Genomic DNA, 24,987 nt, shown 5'->3' on the forward strand with positions numbered 1-24,987 from the left:
ACACCTCATAAGAAAATACTTACAGTATGATTATGTCTTTAGAGGCGTTGGCGCTTAGTGCAAACTCTTGACAATTAACAACTTTAAAGCCATATCCCTCACAGGAGTACCCACTGACTTCAATGGATTCTATGTGAATCTGAAGTTGCCCTGTATTCTCTACTTTAAATGTTCTTTTCAATGTGAAATTTGGTTCTCTTAGTTTCAAACCTAAAGGAAAGAAAATCAAGAGTGAATATAAATCTTGCTGGCATGTGCTGCAGGTCCAAAGGATTATCACATTCACCATAAATATATGCCGAACATTATGAGCCACCTCCTCATGCCAAAGAGGTTAGCTGGCACCCAGACTTCATCAGGAAGTACTCCACATTGTTGTGTCATTTTAGATAGCAAAAGTTTAATTATGCTTTATTTTTTTATTTTTATTTTTTAAAAGATTTTATTTGACAGAGAGAGATAGCGAGAGAGGGAACACAAGCAGGGGGAGTGGGAAAGGGAGAAGCAGACTCCTCACTGAGCAGGGAGCCCGACGTGGGGCTCAATCCCAGGATGCTGGAATCATGATCTGAGCTCAAGGCAGACACTTAACTGACTGAACCACCCAGGCGCCCCTAATTATGCTTTATTTTTATTTTTTTTAATTTTTATTGTTATGTTAATCACCATACATTACATCATTAGTTTTTGATGTAGTGTTCCATGATGCATTGTTTGTGCATAACACCCAGTGCTCTACGCAGAACGTGCCCTCTTTAATACCCATCACCAGGCTAACCCATCCCCCCACCCTCCTCCCCTCTAGAACCCTCAGTTTGTTTTTCAGAGTCCATCGTCTCTCATGGTTCGTCTCCCCCTTCCACTTACTCCCCTTCATTCTTCCCCTCCTGCTATCTTCTTCTTTTTCTTTTTTCTTAACATGTTGCATTATTTGTTTCAGAGGTACAGATCTGTGATTCAACAGTCTTGCACAATTCACAGCGCTCACCATAGCACATACCCTACTCAATGTCTATCACCCAGCCACCCCATCCCTCCCACCCTCCACCACTCCAGCAACACTCAGTTTGTTTCCTGAGATTAAGAATTCGTCATATCAGAATTATGCTTTATTTTTCATACTCAGAGTAAATCATCTAAGACATGCAATGAAAATTGAACCTTTAAATCTTTGAAGATCCAAATCAAACAACTCTGAAAGCAAGTCAGGGTATTTCATTAAAAATCTTAAGTGTTCATCACTAATATATACATGTGCATGTATAGAAATACTGTTTGTTTTTGGGAAATTATACTTTTGGAAGCGAACACTGAAAGTTGTGCCCTTGAAACTGTTAGGAATACTTACTATCTGTACAATCTTTCAATAATGCTTCTGTGATTTTAAAGCGTAAGGAACTCCCTGGACCTGGAAGCTTGCCTGCCACCCTTAAGTTCTCAGTTGTTCCTTGTCCTTGGACCATCACAGCATCCACCACAGTGAGGTTATTTCTATGCAAGAAATACAGAATTTTCCTCCATTAAATTTGCATAATAAATTATAAATTCACATAAATAAATTATAGATAATTGATCAATATTTTTTACTTTTTTTAAATAAACCATGTAGAAGTGAATATACTAAACTTCAGAGTGATGAAACATTTACACTTTAAGAATTTAAAAATCTTTACACAGAGAGAAGCAAGAGTTTTTCATTTTTAAGAGTCACATATGGTACAGTAAGAACACTATTCAGGTTTTCAAGTTATAAACGTAATCACAGAGGTACTTTCATCAGGTGTGGTATGTTGTGTGTGTGTTTTGGACAGAGTGAATACCCTATTAAATAAAGTAGACACACAAACACATATTAAAACAAATCAAGTAAGGACTTCTGAAAAAGTAATAAAAATCAATGCACACTTAAATTACAGAACCTACCTGATTATGATTAGCGAAGAAACAGTTCTGTTGTGAATTGGAGTAAACTTTACTTTGACAGATTTCTTTTCTCCAGGTTTTAAAATTAGGTTTAAAATTGAATGTCGAGAGAGGCCTTCTGTAAATCCTGTTGAACTCTGCAGTGGATGAGCCTTGAATCATTGGGTAAACAACAGAAGTTACTACTATATTCTCTGGATAGAAGTTTTATACTTTACCCCACCCACAGTCCAGTACTAATTTCCTAAATTGATTAAATGTGTGAACAATTTTACCCCTCATGATTTAGATACTGGTTACCTTGCAAACAGAAGTGGGCAACCAGTGATGATCCTTCTCATTGTGCATTAAGTCCCCAAAAGGGCTTTGATCCCCACATCACCAAAGTCCTCATTATTTGTACTAGCATTTGTTTTTGTATAGAAATCTTTTTACTTTTAACATTAAAAAATTTTGAAATGTAATACACATATATAAAAAGGACACAAAGCTAAGAAGCACAGCTCAATGTTTTAGCACAAAGCAAACAGGTGTACAACCAGCACTCAGCACCCCGAAGTCCTATGGTTGCTGTTCCCACTTTCAGCCAGTTTTCCTGCTCCTTCCCCCTCTGATGGGTATCAGCTGAAGGGTCTTCAGGGTGTCTTAGATTTTTTTTTATTTGTAAAAATATTTCCAACTTGTATCAATCTACCTTTGAATTTTATTTTGAAAGCTCAGCACATAATTACTGTTTAACACTTTATGACTGAAAGTTAAATAAGAGCTTAGTTTAATAACCAAAAGATGGCTTCTTGACAGCCAGTTACAGATAAGATTTAAGTATTCATTTTTTATTAAAAATATCATAGTTCACACTTAAGAATACACTGTTCTAATTTTTAAGCAACATTAAGTTTAAACTTTTTTTGGGGGGAGGGCTGGCAACACTTGGCTACAAATGTCCAGGGCTCTTCACAGCTCTGCTAACATGTGGAAGGGGAGTGAGGTTTGCATGACTTTCAGCTCCACTTGGCATAGTTAGGTTTAAAACATATAATCTACCTACCTGTGTTAGCATGATTCTACAAACATAACTTACAGTCAATAGACTTAATGAAGCCACTACTTTTTAACTCATGCTTCTGAGGCAAAACATTTTCTTCTGCATCTAACATTCTTCTCTGTCAATGTCTACTAGGATAATAGAATATCCTGACTGCTCCAAAATGGCTGGTCAGTTAAGTTCTCTTTAAGATAAACTATTCTGAGTAATTGATGGACACATTATATACTCTACATATATTCCCAATAAACACTAGCAATTTAAACTCTGATGACTTGGCAAATATTTGAGGATGTTGTGATGCCTCAGGGATATCATTAAGGCCTCAACTGATTCTCAGTAATTCTGTAGCAGTGACTCTTTAGAGAGTGACCAATGGGGCCCCCAGGGATCTCAAAATCTTTTCAGGATATCCATGATGTCAAAGTTACCTTCATAACACTGACAGATGCTATCTGCCCTTTCTACTGTGTTGACATTTGCACCAGTGGTCAGCAAAATCAATGGCGGGTAAAACAACTGACCCTTCAGCTTAAAGTAAGGCAGTGGTATCTAACTTCCCTATAGCTACTGTCTTCTTCACTGCCATGTACTTGTAAAAAAAAATTCTTACTGATTAAGCAGTTAACGATATTAATCTTAATAAATCTCAACCTTGGGCATGTGCATTTTTAGTATTGTCTGATAAAATGGGAAGTATGCATAAAGCACTCCTGCTGCCTACTGAAGCACCATGTTGTCTTGAAAAGCTACCATTTGAGATGCAAACTGAATTACAGCTGTTTTTCTCATGGAAAACCATGTAGAGTTGAACGAATGACTGACAGTCAATCTGTGGCTGTTCAGACTTGGGTATTTGGTAGACATTTTCACAAAAATGAAGTACATCTGTCCAATTAAGGAAAAACAACTGAATATGATTTTTTGGGATTTTGTAGAGTGAATCATGTCAACATTTGGAAGTTCTGCACATCTTGGTGAACCAGTATTTTCCAAATGACGCATGCTGTTAGAATTAATTAAAAAGGCAATTAAGATACTCTTTTTTTGTAACTATATATCTGTGCCAGGTCAGGTCAGATATTTCTCATATACTTCAACCAAAAAAATAAATCATGAGAAACTAAATGTAGAAGCAGTGGGAATCTGTGTATTAGGTCCGAGAACCATTAAAAAGATCTGTAAAAATGTAAAACAATCTGCTCTTCTTGCAAAAAGTCTTTTTGGGGAAATACAGTTATTTTAAATTTTTATGTTATCGATGTTAAATGGAGTGAATTTATTATTATTACTTTATATGAATTAAATCAATATTTTAAAGATCTCTCAGTTTTTTCCCAGTTCTGAGAAATAATTGACATATATCACTGTATAAGTTTAAGACACAATGGTCTCATTTACATATATTGTAAAATGATTACTACAACAGGTTCAGCCAGCATCCACCTTCTTATACAGATACAGTGAAAAGAAAAGAATGAAAAAAGAATAAAAGGAAAAAAATTTTCTCGTGATGAGAACTCTTAGTATTATTCTCTTAACAACTATCATACAGCAGTGCTCTAGTCAACATGTTGTACATCATATCCTTAGCACTTACTCGTCCTGTACCTGGAAGTTTATACCTTTTGACCACTTCTCTCCAATTCCCTCTCCCCTCACCCCTCTACCTCTGGTAACTGCAAGTCTAATCTCTTTTTCTAGGAGTTTGGGTTTTTTTCTTTTTTAGATTCCAGATATAAGTGAGATACAGTACTGCCTTTCTCTGCTTATTTTACTTGGCATAATACCTTCAAGGTCCTCCATGTTGTCATAAATGGTAGGATTTCCTTGTTTTTTTTGGCTGAATAACATTCCATTGTGTATGTGTGTGTACACATACACATACACACACACTCTCACTACAAGTTCTTTAACCATTCACTCATTGATGGACACTTAAAAGACTTTTTCCATACCTTGGCTATTATAAATAATGCTGCAATGAGCATGGGGGTGCGGATATCTTTTTGAGTTAGTGTTTTTGTTTCCTTTGGATATATTCCCAGAAGTGGAATGGCTGGCTCATATGGTAGTTCTATTTTTAATTTTTTGAGGATCCTCCATGCTGTTTTCCACAGTGGTTGTACCAACTTATATTCCTACTCTGCTTTCCACATCCACACCAGCATTTGTTATATCCGGTCTTTTTGATAATAGCCATTCTAACAGGTGTGAGATGATATCTTATAGTGGTTTTAATTTGCATTTCCCTAATGACTAATGATGTTGAACATCTTTTCATATACCTTTTGTAGAAAAGATCTCTCAGTTTTAATTTTTAATATGGTAAATACTGATAGATGTAACCCACATGAACAAAAAACCTCTTCAGAGTCATGAATAATTTTAAGACTGTAAAGGAGTCCTGAGACCAAATACTTTGAAAACCATAGGTTTTATAACCACTATAGATAACTGTGATAGAATTTATCCTGACTTTACCCTAAGACCTAGAATTTCATATTTAAAATACATTTCTGAGATCTAGAGTATTCTTATTCATCTTCCTACTTCTCATAGTGCCTACAACACTTCAGTGTTTTATACCTTGTAAATAACACTAAAGAACTTGTATTTGATAAGAAAAAAGGTAAATATTAGCTCATTTACTTATGTGTATTTCCTCCCTTATAAAAGCAGAGCGAAAGGAATTTCTGGTTATTGAGCTTTCTAATGATTTGGAATCTAGAAAACTTTGAGCTTATTAGGTTGTCATTTTATGCATGGAAAAAAACCGACCATGAAAAGATTCCAAGAGAAGGGCATGAGACTAGAATATATGACTGTCTACATTTCAGTCTGGTGTTCCATTATTTGGCAGAAAAAAGATATACGGAAAATTACTTTCTTATACAAAATTGACTTACACACAGTATAAAAACCTACTATTCTACAAAGGTTTAGCTAATACATGCCTTACAGACTAAAACACAAAACTATGGGAAGGAACACAAGTATTTCAAGAACTATAGAATATCTGGTTTGACAGGCTAATTAGGGACTCCTAATCAGCAATGACCATGTGGCCTGACAGTATGGGCGAGGGCTCTGGGATCTGAGAGAACTAGACTTGAATTTGGCCCTGCCAGTTATCACAGGTATGAACTTGAGCAAGTTCCTTCCTTTTCCTGAGCTTTGTTTTTCCCCAGGAACAGAACAAAGAAATACTTACCTCTTGGGATCGTTAGTAATTGCTCAGCCTGGCTGCTTGTAATGATTACATGAAATTATAAATGTGAATGTACCTGGTATAATGCTGACACATACTAGATGCTCATGCAATACTGGGAAGCATTCTTCAATACAGCTCCCAAATACTGGAAACCTTCCCACTGCTCTTCTTTCCTGAACTACTTAGCCACAGACTGACTTATCTAGTCAGCATTCACCACAGTCTTCCTACACACCAAGAAACCATTTGAAGGGCTTCCCATGAGTTTGTTTAATCTGTTCAACAACTATGGGTCTGGCATTAACGGAGCTTACAATTTTATTTGGAAGTATTCAAAATAAACATTTAAATGATCAAGCTCAATATTTTGAAGCTTAATAAAAATAAATTATGTTAATATATACCTCATTTATATATTCTCAGGGTTTCTGGTAGCTATTATTATAAACCTTTATGGACTCAAGGAGTGATGCCTACAAACAGGAACCTTCTACCCAGTGTGCCTCATGTTGATCTAAATCCCATCCATTCCTCCTGGGTTTTTTTGCCTCTAAAATAATTATTGGACTGCTCTGGCTTCTTCAGTAACTTGCCCTTCAGCCAAATTTAAGGATAAGTCAGTAGTTTTCCTCCACATTTGCACTGATCATATCAGAGTTATTTCTTTGGGATAGTATGAAGCTTGCATACTTACACTGTTTCTAAAGACTTGGAATTCTAGTGTTCTTAAATCAATCTTTGCCACCTTACTCAAGTTAAACCTAAAATAAAAAAAAGTACATATATTTCTTCATAAACAGCATCATAATTAAAGGGTAGAGTAATTATCAAGTTTGTACTTTATTTGCAAATTACCTTTTGGCAGATTCTGAGGTCAATATTATCAGATGAATAGCCTTCCAAAAATTAGAGGCCACAACTTATAGTTAATATTTTGTTCATTTTTTATTTTTATTAAAAAAATTTTTTTTTTAAGATTTTATTTATTTATTTGACAGACAGAGAGACACAGCAAGAGAGGGAACATAAGCAGGGGGAGTGGGAGAGGGAGAAGCAGGCTTCCCGTGGAGCAGGGAGCCCGATGCGGGGCTCGATCCCAGGACCCTGGGATCATGACCTCAGCAGAAGGCAGATGCTTAACGACTGAGCCGCCCAGGCGCCCCTTGTTCATTTTTTAAAACTAAAATATTTAAAAGGTTACACTTGCTTTCTCTTTACAATCTTTCACTTTTTAAATTTTTTTTTAGAAAGGAGTTCAACATTACTTTTTCTTGTCTTAAACTGAAAACTCTTCTAGATACTTAACACATTATCACTATCTTCCCCCAGAACCTCCTCTTAATTTTAATTATGGATCTAGAATTTCTCTAAGCCCAATCTATTACTGTATAAGCTTCAATAAAGTTTTTAAATGTGTAAAATAAGGATTCAATGCTAATATAGAACATTTTATTTAAAGCAGTGCTTACCTTGATATTAACTTATCTACAAAGACTGAAGGATTCGAATATAAAGCCAGAGGAATAAATTGAATATAGACAGGAACATCTGCAGGATTTTCTAAAGTAATCTCTTCTTCCTTAAACAGAGTTAACAAAACAGTAAATGAAAGGTTTCCACAGTTAAAAGTAAGAGTAGATACTTTATAGCACTATTATGAATTTCCAAAAATCAGTGTCACTCTGAATACTTACTGAGGAGCAGTTTGTATTAGTAAGTGGAAATCTCAAGTGCCGGGGTGAGCTAATTATAGAAGGCCAGGAGAGCTCAGCAGTGATTTTTGATAGTATATTTTTTTGAAGGTCTGTATTTACTTCAAATAAAGCGCTCAATCTAGAAAAAAATTATTTGTTAGTTACTATATCAAAATGAAATATTTGAGTTTTTTGAATAGAAGAAATACTATTAGGCTTGTATACTTGAGAAATTTTATTCTGGCCCTGAATAAGTACAGGTTTATTTGTTTTGACATTTTATTATGCTTTTAATAGACATGTATAAAGATGTCTCTGTTTTGGCACAAGGAGGTGCCAAAGTCTCTATCATTCATCATCTGTGTTGTTTTTGTACTGAATATGTGAAGGACAAGGCAGGCACATATAGGTAACATATGGTGTTAAGGGATCCTAAAGGATCTTGCAGGCTAGTGCAAAGACCTAGACACCAACAACAGGGTCCTGATGAATATTCATCAGCAGAACTTATGAGAAGGCAGTGCATATGTCTTTTTCCCCAGGAGGTAAAAAAAAAAAAAAAAAATGAAGGAAAATCTTGATATGCAATGAAGATGTCAGCTGAAGTGGTAATATATATGAGGGTTTTGTGCAGATATATGTAAAGTTATCAGCAATATTCAGGATCTCATTTGAATATTTCCCTACTTACCAGTATTCATAAGCCAGATGTTTAGAGCTCAAGAACATATTCCATAAGGAAACAATATTACACACAGGGCTAAGGTCCCTGGGCCCAAACACTGAAGCCTACTTTAACCCACATTACTACTGAATTGTGATACTCTAATATTGGTAAGAGTACAGGTTTAATAAGGCAGAAACAGATGTTCTCTGTAACATGCACAGTGACAAGGTAACACAAAGGCAGGAGCAGGGAGAATGACACAGTCACTGTGCACCTGGGACATGATGCTATGGGGCAGACGGGAAGCCCAGCTTCTTGGCTGTGGAGTGGTGGGCACACAAGAAGGAAGGTACAGGTTTTAGTGGGTGGGAGGTGAAGAGGTTCCTCAGCAATGCTCTAAGTTATCTATTCATAATGTTAACATTTGGAGACTGTCTATACATGGTAAGGTCTGTAATGGAAATGTAGGGGATCAAGAACTACTGAGTTCATTAGAGGTCTCTCTCTACTTATTTCACCATTTTAAAGTAGAAATTTAACTCTTTTGCCTTAAGAAAACTTTTGATAGGAGATAGTAGTTCAGATAAATGAAACCCTCAGGTTCAATCACTAATGGTTTGAAAAATTTATAGTCCTATAAATTATTTTGATACTGATAAATACATTCAAATTAGCCAAGTGAAGAAGATCAGTTTTCTCAGTTATTATCAATATTCTAATCAAATTCTCTTCTGGGGCATAAGAAAGATCGTACTTCTACAGCGCTGAGGAAGTGTGTTTCTGCTTTTGAATCCAGGTGTGGTAGTGATTTGTCATTAGCATGTTTTCTGCCTGCCAATGACATATGGTTGAGCCTTAGTGAACTGGGCTCTGGGTGCCCCCTAAGGGCTCAGCACTTAGAAAGGGAGGAGGCAGTTCTTCTCACAATGAGCAAATGGACACTTGGTCTCCATCGCAGACTTAAACCTAGGAAATGTTTTCTTTGCCTTTACCAGAGGTCAGTGGTAGGTAAAAACTTTCTTATGCAAATGGCTGTATCTAAGGTGCACAGCGTATGCATCCTCTATAAAGATAACTTCAAATAGTTCTTTGATTTTAAGGAAGTATCTAGAGCACGGGAGAAAAGAGAAAAATGGTTGTGTGTATATTTCTGAGCAACATGCAATTAAAATGGCAATTCAAGATGCCTTATTAATAATTTCCTGAAGATGAGGCGTTATTTTCTTAGCTATAGAGAAGTAAAAGAACCTAATTTAAGAGTAACATTTAGAAAGTAGTATCAACAGAGACATTTCAAACTTGTAAAGATAGCTAAACATACTTAAAGTAAAACCACCCACCTATGACCTGAATTTTCCTTTATTCCCATCCATCCTTTGAATAGGCTTTGATGCAAATCCCAGTCAGCATCCCAAGTGTCTTCCTGCATGGCTACACCAGGCTGTACTTTGGGTTCAGCTAAAACAAGGAAACATATATTATGACAAACTCAGCCCTATAATCTATAACCACTTGTCAATTTCCCCTCAGATGATTTCCATAGTACCAAGGGATAGAGATGGACTTTAAAAGTGGCAGCCTTTCATCAAAGAATATTTTGGGTGGAGTGAAGGGGATGAGAGAGAACAGCAAGTTAACTTACATTTGGATAGAAAAGGCAAGCCAACATAGCAATGATCCCCACACTGCAGTCCAGGATCAAAATAAATGTTTGCAATCTACAAAGAGGCACAGGAGAACCGTGAATCCCAAATCCACAGAAGGTCACAGTAACACAATACTAACAGATGGGAATCCTCAAATACAACGTTCTCAAACCTTTGACTTTTTTCCTGGCTCCAAGTCTTCCTTATTGCCCCGTAATCGTTTGTAGTAAAATCGCACATCTTCTGACAAAGATCGTATTTGTTGTATCTTTACCTTCTGTGAGAAGGAATTCATAATATTTAAGCTTTGATGAACTATTTTCCCCTGAAGAAAACAAACAAACAAACTCATTAGTATATGGTTGGATTTTCTTAAGAACACACAATTTAGAGCTGACATATTTTTCAGAAACCAAACCCCAAAAGACACTTAGAATTTTTATCACTTGATAATCTCTAATTTTGTAATCAGAGCCCTCTCAAATATATCTATACTTATCTCTGTGTGTGTGTGTGTATATATATATTTGTCGTTTTCACGGCCTGTTATACAAAAATTAGCAGGACAAATCTCTGTAATCTTGTGAAAATGAAATTAAATAAGAAAGTAAGAAAAACATTCACATTTGATGTTAAAATAATGAGGCCGCCAACAAAGGTAAAAACAGAGATAGCTCTGAATAAAGGAAATGGTCAATGTCAGTTTGTTAAGCAAGGTTTGTTTATGCCAAGGCCAGACTGCCCTCAAAGTATCCAAATTCACGATGAAATAATTTAGTTCTAAAATCAAAAGCCAAACAAGACAAAAAAAAAAAAAACAACAGATTTATTTTACTTAGAAGTATTTTCTTTTTAAAAGAAAAATATCATTTGTGCCAAAAAGAAATTAAACATCTTCTAAAAATACAGGTTATCAAATATCTTATTAACACAGCAGACAGATTAAATCACCAGATGAGCAATGATTGCTCTTAATCAGCTGCATGCTTCTCCCTATGATAGGGTATCAAATTTTAAGTAAAAAATTAAATGATTTAAATAATCCACAATAAGAATTATATTATAATCTTTACTTTCTTTTGAGTACAGAATTTTATCTTATAATCTGATCCCCAGTCATTCGAAGAAGTCTCGAAAGTGACCATACCCACTGGGCTAATATCTGGTATTAGAAGACACAGAAATTAAAGAGAGTGCACAGAAAAAAGAGTTGAATGAGAGTGAGGTTAAAAGTAACACTCATTGGGGTGTCTGGGTGCCACAGTCATTAAGCGTCTGCCTTCGGCTCAGGTCATGATCCCAGGGTCCTGGGTTCGAGCCCTGCATTGGGCTCCCTGCTCAGCGGGAAGCCTGCTTCTCCCTCTCCCACTCCCCCTGCTTGTGTTCCCTCTCTCGCTGTGTCTCACTCTGTCAAATAAATAAATAGCCCAAGCCTGACATCTAACCAGCTGTGTCTTCATGGCATGCACCGGTAATAATCATTTTGCTCAAGTCCATGCCTTGTCTCTCAGGAGTGTGTGTGTGCGTGTGCGTGCGTGTGTGTGTGCGCGCGTGGCCGGATGGGTGGGTCAAAAGAGGTAACAGATACAAAAGTTCATTTTACGATGGTATTCAAATATCAAGTATTAAACTACGAGTACCTGAAATGCTAATTTGGATGTATTGTATGCTTCAATTGGCGCTAGTATACTCCACTGGACAAGAGATTTTACAGAATCTGGTGACTGTTATGGAATGAATGTGAACCCCCCTCCCAATTCATATGTTGAAATTCTAACCCTCATCGTAATAGTATTAGAGGTGGGGCTTTTGGGAGGTGATTAGGTCATAATCTCATCCTAATGAATGGGATTAATGACCTTAAAAGGAGAGACAAAAGAGCTTGCCCTGCCTCCCTGCTCTTCTGGTTATGTGAGGATATAGTGAGAAGACAGCCATTTGCAAAACCAGGGAGAATGCCCTCACCGATACACCCATAGACAGGTGCACGGGATCTGCTCGGTGCTTTGATCTTGGGCTTCCCCGCATTCAGAACTGTGAGAAATAAATGCTTGTTGTTTAAGCCACCTAGTCTATGGTAATTTGTTGTAACAGCCTGACTAAGGCAGTAACATCAAGTTAATTTGTGATTCTAAATAAATAATCTGGTAATGCAAGCCATCTGAGGATATCTAAAAGTTGATCCTACTCTGCTCAAAATCAACACCTTGTTTTTATACAGATGCTTTCTGATTTACCATTAATGGGCCTTTCACTGTGTCATCTACTGAATTATTCCCTTCCAGGATTTATGCTGTGTTTAAGGAGATCATTGATTGAAAAGGCAGCTGAAGAAAGGAACAAGGTCTTTTTGAATAACGAAGTTGAGTTCCATATAGTCAGTGCAAAGTGGAATGACAAGACAAAGATTTAATTAATCAAATATGCTGAACCTATGAACCCAAAATTGATCTTTTAAATTTAGGTTTTATTGTATATAATATTAAGATTTTTACAACGTACTGTTTTCTCATAACCCACCACATCTCCTTCCACAGGGTAAGGGACACTTCTACATTTGCCCCAAGTCTCCTGAACTGACCACAGCACCTTCCTGCAAAAGGCTGTGGTGGTCTCTTGGTTTCCCCATTTCTCTTCTCTTTATTCTCTAGGTTCAAACTCTAAGTCATATTTTTGACTCTATCTACCCTACCCATACCTGCTTCAATTAGTAGGTCCTTGTCAGGATATTCAAGAACAGTTCAAATCTGAAATGTCTCTTGCCTAAGCTCTCTTTTCCATTATTTTGCTCCTTCATCCACTCATTACCTACTAACTGCCTGCTTTGGGGATAAAAGATCCCTTATCCCTTTCCTAGAGGATCTCAGTCTCACTGGGAAGACCAACACATAAGGCCATATTTAAAGCACATGTGAGTCCTGCTATAAGAGAGTAATTTAAAATCATCCCAAGATCACACATGTAACACTTAGTAACTATCTAGTGTAGTCAAGAAATCTTCAGAGAGGAGATGACATGGAATTGAATCTTGGAAGATGCATAGTTCTCTGACAGTAGGGGAAGAAGAAGGGCATTCAAGACAGACTAACAGCCAAGGCTTAGAGGTATGAAAGGGCTTTACTGCCTCTGCCAATGCCCTAAGCTCAAACATCCTCTTGACACTACTCATATGGAGTATGAACAGAGTCCCTGAATTGGCCTCAGGCACTCTACTATCACTTCCTTGTGCACCCTATATTTACTTCTGCCAGAGAAACAGTGTTTAAAGCTCAGCTCTAATGATGTCAAGCCTCTGTTTAAAAACTTTAGATTTTCATGGACTAAATGCATTAATTGTTTTTTTCGTGCTATCACTCCAACATGTCATTTCACCTTCTCTTAAAATTTCCCTCTATTGTCAAACTGGGCAACTCACTGCCATGTAAAGCCATCTCAGACTTTACTGCCTCTGTGCCTTCAGGTTGATTCCAGGGACCTGATGCAAGTTCTTACCATCCCTATCTATCTTGCCAAAAGAAATTCTAAGGCAGCTCACATGCACCTTCATCAACTACATGTGTATTTCACTCACGGCACTTCATTTTTACACCTTTTAGGGTAATTTCTACATCCTGCTTTTCATTTATGAATCACTGGCTCATTTCCCAATCTAGATAGAAAACTTTTTGAAAGAAGGGACTATTTCTTATTCCTCTTTATACCTCCTATGGAACCTGGTTCAATGTCTTACCTTAAAATAAGCTCTGAATAAAGAATAACTGACTTTACTGTTGGATTCTAGGAACACAGAGGTAAAGGCAAAGAAAAAAAATTATAAAAAAAAGTCTATAAATTAAATCTCTTACTGGAAAGGAAGGTGGAAGAACCATATGTTTTGGGAAGCAAGTCAGCGAACCCACTGCAATTACAGCCTTCACAGGAATTGTTAGGATCTGTGGAGTGAAGAAGCAGACCATAGAAATAAGTGTTTAAGTCTGAGATTGATCTTTGACCATTACTGCATTATTTTTGAGGATGTAAAAAAAGTCATCTTGGGACTTATATTAGCAATAACTAACTCAAAAACATTAAAATTACCCATGAAAACTGTTTAATTTAATCAATGTACTCCATAAAATGCTCTAAATACATTTCTATGTATTTTTCAGTGATTCATTGAAAACATGGTAAGACGACACAATGGGGAAGGAATGAAGAATAGATTTTTCATAACATAGGTTATTTTGTAGACTATTAATTTAACAAAGAAAGTCAAATTGTACTCCTAAAACTATGTGACACTTAGCATTTTCTAGAGTTATACAGTTCTGTAGTTTTTGTATGCAGCAATAAATTAACATCAACTTAATTTAAAAATGAGTTGAACATTATAGATGTTGAATATCAACTCACTCTGTATGTAACTCACAGAGATACTTAAGATATTTTTTTCTAATTCTCATTTTTATCCATACTAACAAAAATTTGTCTTAGCTATGAAATGTACTTATTTTTCTCATGAGTGATCAACATGAATTTTTCACTTCTGGAGGCAATTAATTTGACACACTCCTAACAAATCTATTATTATTACTTATTATTTACATACATTATTATTATTAAACGACTAGTTCTCTTTATTCTGAATTAGCTTTCTTTCATGTGGGACTTGTATGTGCTGAAAACAGGAGACCAGTGGAAGCAACTTTTAAATAATAAATTAAAACACTTAAGTGTGGCAGAAATATATCCGTTCAAAAATCTCATGGAATGCAACATGTTAAACACCACAAAGAGTCTTTCAAAAGCTCAATGATCTTCACTCTGCCCTTGACCTAGAATGACTCATGTAAATACAATAATAAGAACTCAAATTAAGATGTGATTTCTTGATTTTTATTTTCCTTTTTGGAAATATTACACAGGAGTATATTAATGATTGCAGAAGAATCAGTGATCTCATTCAGGAATTTCAGTCAGGATCTGTGCAATGCTATAACTATGTGTAAGCAGGTTTCTAACAGAGCAATTATAAATGTGCCAAAGCCATTTTTCTTTTTTTTAAATTTTATTTATGTTATGTTAATCACCATACAATACATCACTAGTTTGATGTAGTGTTCCATGATTCATTGTTTATGTATAACACCCAGTGCTTCATTCAATACATGCCCTCTTTAATACTCATCACCAGGCTAAACCATCTCCCCAACCCCCTTCCCTCTAGAACCCTCAGTTTGTTTCTCAGAGTCCACAGTCTCTCATGGTTTGTCTCCCCCTCCGATTCCCCCTCTTCATTTTCCCCTTCCTACTATCATCTTTTTTTTTTTTAACACATAATGTATTATTTGTTTCAGAGGTACAGGTCTGTGATTCATCAGTCTTACACAATTCACAGCACTCACCATAGTACATACCTTCCCCAATGTCTATCACCCAGCTACCCCATCCCTCCAACCCCCCACCACTCCAGCAACCCTCAGTTTGTTTCCTGAGATTAAGAATTTCTCATAGCAGTGAGATCATATGATACATGTCTTTCTCTGATTGACTTATTTTTTTTTTTTTTTTTAAGATTTTATTTATCTATTTGAGAGAGAGAGAATGAGAGATAGAGAGCACGAGAGAGAAGAGGGTCAGAGGGAGAAGCAGACTCCCTGCTGAGCAGGGAGACCGATGTGGGACTCGATCCTGGGACTCCAGGATCATGACCTGAGCCGAAGGCAGTCGCTTAACCAACTGAGCCACCCAGGCGCCCTGATTGACTTATTTTGCTTAGCATAATACCTTCTAGTTCCATCCACATCGCTGCAAATGGCAAGATTTCATTTTTTTGATGGCTGAGTAATATTCCATTGTATTATATACCACATCTTCTTTATCCATTCATCTGTTGATGGACATCTTGGCTCTTTACATAGTTTGGCTATTGTGGACATTGCTGCTATAAACGTTGGGGTGCACGTACCCCTTTGGATCCCTACATTTGTATCTTTGGGATAAATACCCAGTAGTGCAACTGCTGGGTCGTACAGTGGCTCTATTTTCAACTTTTTGAGGAACCTCCGTACTGTCTTTCAGAGTGGCTGCACCAGCTTGCATTCCCACCAACAGTGTAAGAGGGTTCCCCCTTCTCCATATCCTTGCCAACATCTGTCGTTTCCTGACTTGTTAATTTTAGCCATTCTGACTGGTGTGAGGTGGTATCTCATTGAGTTTTTTTTTTTTTTTAAAGATTTTATTTATTTATTTGAGAGAGAGAGAATGAGAGAGAGAGAGAGAGCGCACACGAGAGGGGGGAGGGTCAGAGGGCGAAGCAGACTCCCTGCCGAGCAGGGAGCCCAATGCAGGACTCAATCCAGGGAATCCAGGATCATGACCTGAGCCAAAGGCAGTCGCTTAACAAACTGAGCCACCCAGGCGCCCTCACTAAGGTTTTGATTTGGATTTCCCTGATGCCGAGTGACGTTGAGCACTTTTTCATGTGTCTGTTGGCCATTTGGATGTCTTCTTTGGAAAAATGTCTGTTTATGTCTTCTGCCCATTTCTTGACTGGATTATTTGTTCTTTGGGTGTTACGTTTGGTAAGTTCTTTATAGATTTTGGATACTAGCCCTTTATCTGATATGTCATTTGCAAGTATCTTCTCCCATTCTGTCGGCTGTCTTTTGGTTTTGTTGACTGTTTCCTTTGCTGTGGAAAAGCTTTTTATCTTGATGAAGACCCAATAGTTCATTTTCACCCTTGCTTCCCTTGCCTTTGGCGATGTTTCTAGGAAGATGTTGCTGTGGCTGAGGTCGAAGAGGTTGCTGCCTGTGTTCTCCTCAAGGATTTTGATGGATTCCTGTCTCATATTTAGGTCTTTCATCCATTTTGAGTCTGTTTTTGTGTGTGGTGTAAGGAAATGGTCCAGTTTCATTCTTCTGCATGTGGCTGTCCAATTTTCCCAACACCATTTGTTGAAGAGACTGTCTTTTTTTCCATTGGACATTCTTTCCTGCTTCGTCGAAGATTAGTTGACCATAGAGTTGAGGGTCCATTTCTGGGTTCTCTATATTCTGTTCCACCGATCGATGTGTCTGTTTTTGTGCCAGTACCATACTGTCTTGATGACAGCTCTGTAATAGAGCTGGAAGTCCGGAATTGTGATGCCGCCAGCTTTGCATTTCTTTTTCAACATTCCTCTGGCTATTCGGGGTCTTTTCTGGTTCCATATAAATTTTAGGATTATTTGTTCCATTTCTTTGAAAAAAGTGGATGGTATTTTGATGGGGATTGCTTTGAATGTGTAGACTGCTCTAGGTAGCACTGACATCTTCACAATATTTGTTCTTCCAATCCATGAGCATGGAACGTTTTTCCATTTCTGTGTGTCTTCCTCAATTTCTTTCATGAGTATTTTACAGTTTTCTGAGTACAGATTTTTTGCCTCTTTGGTTAGATTTATTCCTAGGTATCTTATGGTTTTGGGTGCAATTGTAAATGGGATCGACTCCTTAATTTCTCTTTCTTTTGTCTTGTTGTTGGTGTATATAAATGCAAATGATTTCTGTGCTTGATTTTATATCCTGCCACTTTACTGAATTCCTATATGAGTTCTAGCAGTTTTGGGGTGGAGTCTTTTGGGTTTTCCACATAAAGTATCATATCATCTGCAATGAGTGAGAGTTTGACTTCTTTGCCGATTCAGATGCCTTTTATTTCTTTTTGTTGTCTGATTGCTGTCAAAGCCATTTTTCTGAAGTTTTTAGTTAAGAGGTTTTGGGTTTTATGAGAAAACTAGGAGCTAATGAACACCAAGATCTTGTAAACTATTCTCAAAAGTTCAGTTTTTAAGGTATGAGACAAGTAAACTATAACTTTATCAGTAAACTTAGTTGTTTCCATAAAAACAACAAAAAAGAGACTGAATTATTAGAAAAACCTCATTGACATGAATCCCCGTAGTCTTTACCTCATAGTCTGTGGTGATCTGTATGGCTCCATCATGAATCCCTTCCAGTTTTTTTGCAGTAAGTTTGACTCTGAACACTGCAAAATAGCCTGAAGCTAATATTACCTGTATGTGATAGAAATGACATCATTCATTAGCCTTGCTAGTTGCAGTTTCCTACTAAAATGGTAAAGAACACTATTTGTGATGATACCTCCAAATTCTAATATATACTGTTTGACACTGAATTACCATACCATCTTGTACAAATATCTCAAAATAATGCCCATTCTTAGATGCTTATTCTACACTTATTCCATGGACCACCAAGAAAACTGGCTCAGGAACAGATTCCCATCTGCCAAGGTGGAAAGGGGTATGGTCCTCACACATCATGCATGTACCTGCACCGACAGAGAGGGTGAGGGCTGGAGCAAAGGGAGTCAGATCCAAAAAAATCATCACCAAGACTGATGTCAAGGGACCTTCTTCTAGGGGACTGTATGGGTTCAGGTCTTAAATTTAAGTCTTTCATCCATTTCGAGTGATTTCTGTGTGTGGTGTGTGACGGTTGTCTACTTTTCTTCTGTCAGCAATTTTCAGTTGTGAAATTCCCCCAAAAAAGTAATTCATTTTGTGAAGATGTACTTTAATAATTAGTTATATTTTATCTAGAATTCATAGTTACCTTAAAATAACAAATGTTGATACACCAAACATACTTTCTCCTTTTAAAGAAGCATTTTCTGTGTTGGTTTTGTGCAATCCTAAGACTTTCTACTCTACTGTATAGACTGCCCAAATCAGAACACAGGTCTGAAGAACACAGAATTGCTGGCAATGTGTGTTTCATAAGGAACAGGACAATAATGTAGTTCATAGCTTTGGGTTTTGGGAAAACAGTTGAAAGTTTTAGTGTTATAAGCTTAAAAAAAATCATTTTGTGGAGTTGCTATTTTGAAGTTGGCACCTCACTACAACTTCCTATTTTAAGAGTTCGTTAACAATGATCTCATCTTTCTGTCCCTTGTTTTTAAATTTATAGTTTTATATAAAAGCTAATTCTAAAACCCTAAATTGTCAAACAGGCTTTATGCTATTAAATGGACCTCTGAAATTTAGTGTATGTTAACATGTGCTATTTATTGCTAGGAAATGATCCAGATTTCTAGAATTATTAGATTTATAATGTCTTACTAGGAAACAGCAAAATTCAAACAGCTGGGAGTACATATACATACGATTTTACTCTAACTTTACTGTTGAAAGGAATACATTAATGGCAGGCTTAATTATTACCCTTTTTCAGCATTCTATTTTTATTAAAAATAAAACCTCAGCTGGAGTGACAAATATTACTTCTCAAGGATATATACTGTTTTAAAAGGAGGCTTTATTTTTTAATCAAATTTAAAATATTATAAATTATTAAAATAAATAGCCATAAATTACCACCGTTCACAAATATCTGATGATGTAGCTTGAATGCTACATAGCTGCAATTAGAATATACCTTATTTAGTACTGTTTTCTACTTTTTCATAAATCATCTTCCAAGTTTCTATACACAATCATATTTTTTATTTGCTTCATATTCAATCATAAAATCATGATTTACTTTATGTATTTGACTGTTTCCAGGTATTTGAAATTATTAATAACACTATTATAAACATCTTCATTTTCACAGCTCTTAGTTCTTTTTAAAAATTTTTAATACTTTTTATTTATCCTAATATATCCAAATTAGTAACATTTCAACATGTAATCAATATTAAAACATTATCAATATTTTAATATTATTATTAACAGCTTACAATCCCAAACTAAGTCTTCAAATTTGGTGTGTATCTGACACAAGACATCTTAACTGAGACTAGCCACATTTCAAGGGCTCAGTAGCCACATGTTAATTAGTTCTTACTGTCTTGGGCAGCACAGTTTTCTACCAGTGAGCTTTTAGCTCTTTAAATTACTTCCATGGGAAGAATTCCCAGGAGTGGTACATATTGCCAAAATGCCCTCCAAAATAGTTATTCTGGAGGGTGCTTCTGGCACAAACTATTTAAATAAATTTTTATAGCTTATGGCAGTCCATGGAAGCGTATCTGTCAACCATCTCTGTGCATAAGGACATTTTCTCCTTCTTTTGTAAGACTGCCACAAGAAGTTCTATCCTTAACTTACAGATGAGATATGTTATGCCCCTTCTCACACAGGGTAATTCTACTAGTTCTGTTCTGAATCGGTATAAACTCCAAGTTCCACTTCCAGTAGTGTAAAGGCTTTGACTGATATATCTGTTTTCTCTTGTTTCATGCTCTTTTATGACCAAATGTACATATTTATAAGACAGAGTAAAAGTATATGGGCAGATCTACAAAGGGATCAAACAAGATTTGTCTCACTTAGAGAAAACTGGTCAGAAATATTCTGTATAACTGAAAACACCTTCTACCAATGCGCAGGGCAATTTCTTTTGCCAAGTAAATTCAATGAACATAGGGTTAGTTTAGTGCCAATGGGAATTTCTCTTGTAATGACACTTGTGTTACAAAAAGATTATTTAAATTTTCTTTGTTACAGAACCTTAAATGACAAGGTAGAACTTAACTCTTTTGGGTTTCAAGTGCCCTCATCATAAAAGGAGGGAGTTGAAGTAGATTGCCCACAAGAACCTTTTAATATTAAATAACTGATGCTATTATGAATCTCATAAAAATATCAGTTCAAGTATGTGTCATAGGAATAGACTTTTATTTGGGGTTTAGACATACAACTAAGTTTAAGGAAACAATAAGAAAGTTTACTTACTGATGACTGGTCTGATAAAGAGGATTTTTCTAATTCTGGAAGGCTTGCAATTATTGTAGTTCTGTTGCCTCTTTCAGTAGCTACGAGTTCTATTGATAAACCGTCTCCTATGATATGCCAACTTTTTATAGCCAACTTAAAAAAAGAGAAAGATATGAAAGGGATTATTGTAGCACTAGCATAAAACACTTAAACGTGATTTAGAATAAAAACATTTTTTTTTTACCTCAATTGGATTGCTGTTTATAATTGCAAATAAAATATTGCTTGCTTCTGTAGCACTCAATATGCCAAAATCTATGAAACGTTCCTCTATTTTGGGGGGTAATACAAAGTACTGAAAAGATATAAAAGAACTAGATTAAACATTAAATCACACTTATATAAAAGCATGGTATCAAGAGAAAGTAGCTGTATGGACATACTAAGGTTTCTATATTTTATGTCAGTATACACATATATACACATATATAAAATATAATGAAGAATTCTGTACAATGAGTATTTTCAGTAATCAGAAATGAACACGTTCATAGTTTCTATGGAATAACTATTTCTCCTCTGAAGGCACGTAAAAGAAGCAGGAAGTTAGAGTACTAGGGAAGGGTAAGTAAAACCCCCGAGGATTAGGCAAAAAATCCTTGGTCTCGGTAAACATTATGTATTCATGAGAGCAGCCAAAAATACATAATCACTCAAGCAAAACAAATGAAGAAGGAGTGGGATAATATTGAAAAGTCCCTCCAGCTCTGAAATTCTTATTGATGTTGGCTTTTTGGAGAACTACATCTCTATATGTTCTAATTTTCTTTTTATCTTTCATATCTCTCATCAGTTTTATTTTTTATCTAAAGTTCTTCCACTGATTATCCTAAGGAGAGCTTAGTTTGGATTTTTTTTTCCTCCTGGCTTATTTTCTATATTAGAAAGACCTTTATTCTTTCCTGCTATTCCAACTGTGTGTCTTTACCACCTTACTCTCTTCTTTATTATTTGGTTCTTTTCTTTACGCTGTATTTCCTCGTTTTGGTCACCACCTCCTTAGTTTCTTCTTTGCCCTCCTTGTATTATTTTTTTCCTGCTTATTATTTTCCTCCACTTAGTTTGTTTTCAGTTTCCCCATGATTGTAACAGTTTAAAAGTAAAACCAAGAGAAAGCACAACATGGAAAAGACCTAAGCGCAAGCCGTAACAAAAGGATTCATCTGTGTCACGACAAGAGATGACTACTGGGAAGGATGAAAACCATTTATCTTGAAAGTACTGAGGGGAGGGATTAGAGCAACTTAAAGAGCTCATGTACAAAATGATTGCCTAATAATACCTGAACACACAAAAGATGGCTGGGAACTTAAATTTTAAAGGTACAACATACTTACATCTAAAAAGCCTGTATATACCCGCACAGGTAAATGAAATTTAGAAGCATTGGTAATAAGTAAAATATTGTTATCTATGTGCATGGATGATGTGGAGGGCATAAAAAACAGTGTAAAAATGTATCCTGATTCATTTGGAAGAATTAAGACTGGTTTGCTGAAGTTGTGAACCTAGGAAATGAGGGGAGAGAAAAAAACAATGGGTCAGCATCATCTAGTTGGCAGATCAGTAAAATGAAAAGTATGAGGGTTCCCAGACATACTTTAAACATTGTTTTGGCTTCTTCTGGTAGCAACACATCATGAATGAGGATTGCAAAGCTGAAAGTGTTAGTCAGGTAAATTGGCCTTTCTACAGGGTCAGCAGGACTGTCTCGGATGTGAAATAATGTGGCAGCGTGATCAAATCCCAAATAACTATTTGAAAAAACATAAACAAAATAAATCATTTTTATCTCTATGCATTAATTTAAAATCCAAGTTCTTCTGTTGTAATAATTTTACATTTAACATTAAGGACTGTTACTTGAGAATTAGAACTATGAATATTTTAGAGCATGAGCACATGATTTAAAACAAAACTTAGATTGCAAAATATCGACATATAATATAAAGAATTATTCTCTATTGAATTATATGCAATCAAACAATTAAAATCAAGAACGTATTAACAGAAAGTTTTAAGCTACTTAAAAAAAATCATGTTTATCATTTAATTGCAACCAGCTTTGTTAAAATGAGTTCCTACCAAGTTGGATATTAAACTATTATTGTTTCAAGTATAATCCAAAAATGAACTACATAAATTGTTACCCATTTATAAAAAGTTGTAATTCTAGAACACTGTTTACAAGTTTACAAAGGAAGATAAATGATTTTGTTTCAAGTGACATTAGACTTTAATAACAAGCCACAACCACTTGTACGTTACAAAACGAATTACAGAAAGGAAATAGCTCCAATGATGTAAATGTTATTTAAAAATCATAGATTCCTTTTTCTATTGTATTACTGAATCACTAAGACTTCATTTAAGCCCAAATCATACCATCCCATTTACCTTTTTCTTCTAAAAAAGTAAAAACAATAAAGTAGAAGTTATTCTTTTCAACAAAAGTTCCATGGAGCTTATGTGAATTTGGTTACTACTTCTGCTAAGGTCAATTAGTAGGAAAAGAGAATTTACCGATTAGTGAAAAGTTATAAAGCTTATTTTAAAGAGGAACTCACCCATCTAAAACTTCTGCTTGATATGGTATTTCGAGTTTAGAATAACTCTTTTCCTTTGCTTTAACAGTTATTTTCCCAGAAAATTGAGATGGTTTTTTTGCCTTTGATGCTAAAAGGAAACAAAAAATTCTCTCTGTCACCTTTTGCTACCAGAGTTTCTACAGAGAAGGATGAGAGTGACTTGATGTAGACTGACACAATCTTTTAAAAGCATAGTTGAGCTTTCAGATTGGCAAACAGGAGACTTTTACAACACTTTACATTAAATATCATATTTTTCATCCAGAAAAAGGGAAAACTATTTCAATTTTCCTGTAATAGGATTAAACAGATAAGGAATTAGCAAGTGAACACAATCTAGGAGGAAAAACACTGTATTTGAGCTACTTCCCTAGAGTCCTAAGCTGTGGCTTTCCTTCCACCAGGACTTCTCACCCTGGGCACTATGAACATTTTAGGCCAGGTCAGTTCTTTCTGGGGTGCAGGGGCTGTCTGTCCTGTGCACTGGAGGATGCTCAGCAGCATCCCAGGCCTCTACCTGCCAGACAGCAGTAGCAGCCCCCCAGATGAGACAACCAACAATGTCTGTGACCACTGTCAAATGTCCCCTGGCCTGGGAGGCAAAACTGGCTCCCACTGAGAACCACTGGCTTACAGCTGTATTAAGAAATAACATTCCTTGTATGCCAGAGTCTTGTTATAAGTATCAGTCAAATAGCATGGTACGAGAAGTGTCAGGTGTTGTGAGCTCTGACTTCGTGTATTAGCCAACCCTAACTCCTAGTATAAGACTCTCCCTGCCATCATATTGTCCTCAGAGATGAAGTAATATCTTTCAATTTTGTAGCAGTTATGAATAATTCCATCTGGAATTACAGAAATAGATTCAGGTGGATCCATTCTGGGTACCCATTAGATGTTCATTTCAAAGTGAATAAAGAAGCTGTTTATCCTGTTTAAGGTACTTCTGGAACACTTCTAGTTAGGAGAAGAACTTATGTGAGTTCTGCAAATGTGTGTTATCCAACTTTAGCACAAAAAAAGAAAAATAAAAGAATGGTATGACATCTAGTATATGGCTGTGTACAGACAGTGATTTCAGATTTTTAAAACTCCCATTAATCCTCATTTCTTTCTGCTTGCTGTGTAGCCATTATTATTTTAGGAGGCTGTACAATATTCCTACTATGCACTGGGGTGGTAGAAGGGGAGGTGGGAGGTGAAAGATGGAAGGATTTTCCAATGATAATAAAAACCACCTTGAAAAAATGTAGCATTTACTTTAAAAGATGCTTTTCCTTTTATTAATGTTACATAATTTAAGAAATACTTTTTTTAGAGTCTGTGATCTCAGAAGAACCAACATTACTGACATTCATTTATCACACGAAGGGAAACATTCACTGGGTTGTCGGTTCAGGAGCTGGAGAAGAAGAGCTTGGGATAACTATATAGCACACCTG

At 36.0% G+C, this 24,987-nt stretch overlaps 1 protein-coding gene across 1 annotated transcript in view; it reads right to left on the minus strand.

The window, feature by feature from the left end:
• TMEM131 (transmembrane protein 131) overlaps positions 1-24,987 on the minus strand; it is a 225,112-nt gene that overhangs the window by 43,897 nt on the left and 156,228 nt on the right. Inside the window, exons 13-28 of the mRNA XM_073897950.1 lie at positions 23,525-23,633; positions 22,558-22,711; positions 22,295-22,465; positions 21,142-21,252; positions 20,916-21,050; positions 18,123-18,227; positions 14,035-14,121; positions 10,362-10,514; positions 10,186-10,261; positions 9,884-10,001; positions 7,877-8,015; positions 7,652-7,761; positions 6,877-6,943; positions 1,924-2,075; positions 1,349-1,491; positions 24-210 (exon numbers count right to left, since the gene is read on the minus strand). Of these exons, the coding sequence (XP_073754051.1) occupies positions 24-210; positions 1,349-1,491; positions 1,924-2,075; positions 6,877-6,943; positions 7,652-7,761; positions 7,877-8,015; positions 9,884-10,001; positions 10,186-10,261; positions 10,362-10,514; positions 14,035-14,121; positions 18,123-18,227; positions 20,916-21,050; positions 21,142-21,252; positions 22,295-22,465; positions 22,558-22,711; positions 23,525-23,633 (2,017 nt within the window). The remainder of the gene's footprint in view (positions 1-23; positions 211-1,348; positions 1,492-1,923; positions 2,076-6,876; positions 6,944-7,651; positions 7,762-7,876; positions 8,016-9,883; positions 10,002-10,185; positions 10,262-10,361; positions 10,515-14,034; positions 14,122-18,122; positions 18,228-20,915; positions 21,051-21,141; positions 21,253-22,294; positions 22,466-22,557; positions 22,712-23,524; positions 23,634-24,987) is intronic.

Source organism: Callorhinus ursinus, unplaced genomic scaffold (assembly GCF_003265705.2).
Source record: "Callorhinus ursinus isolate GAN/ISIS: 27379988/994484 unplaced genomic scaffold, GSC_fseal_2.0 scaffold10, whole genome shotgun sequence".
Classification (NCBI taxonomy): Eukaryota; Metazoa; Chordata; class Mammalia; order Carnivora; family Otariidae; genus Callorhinus; species Callorhinus ursinus.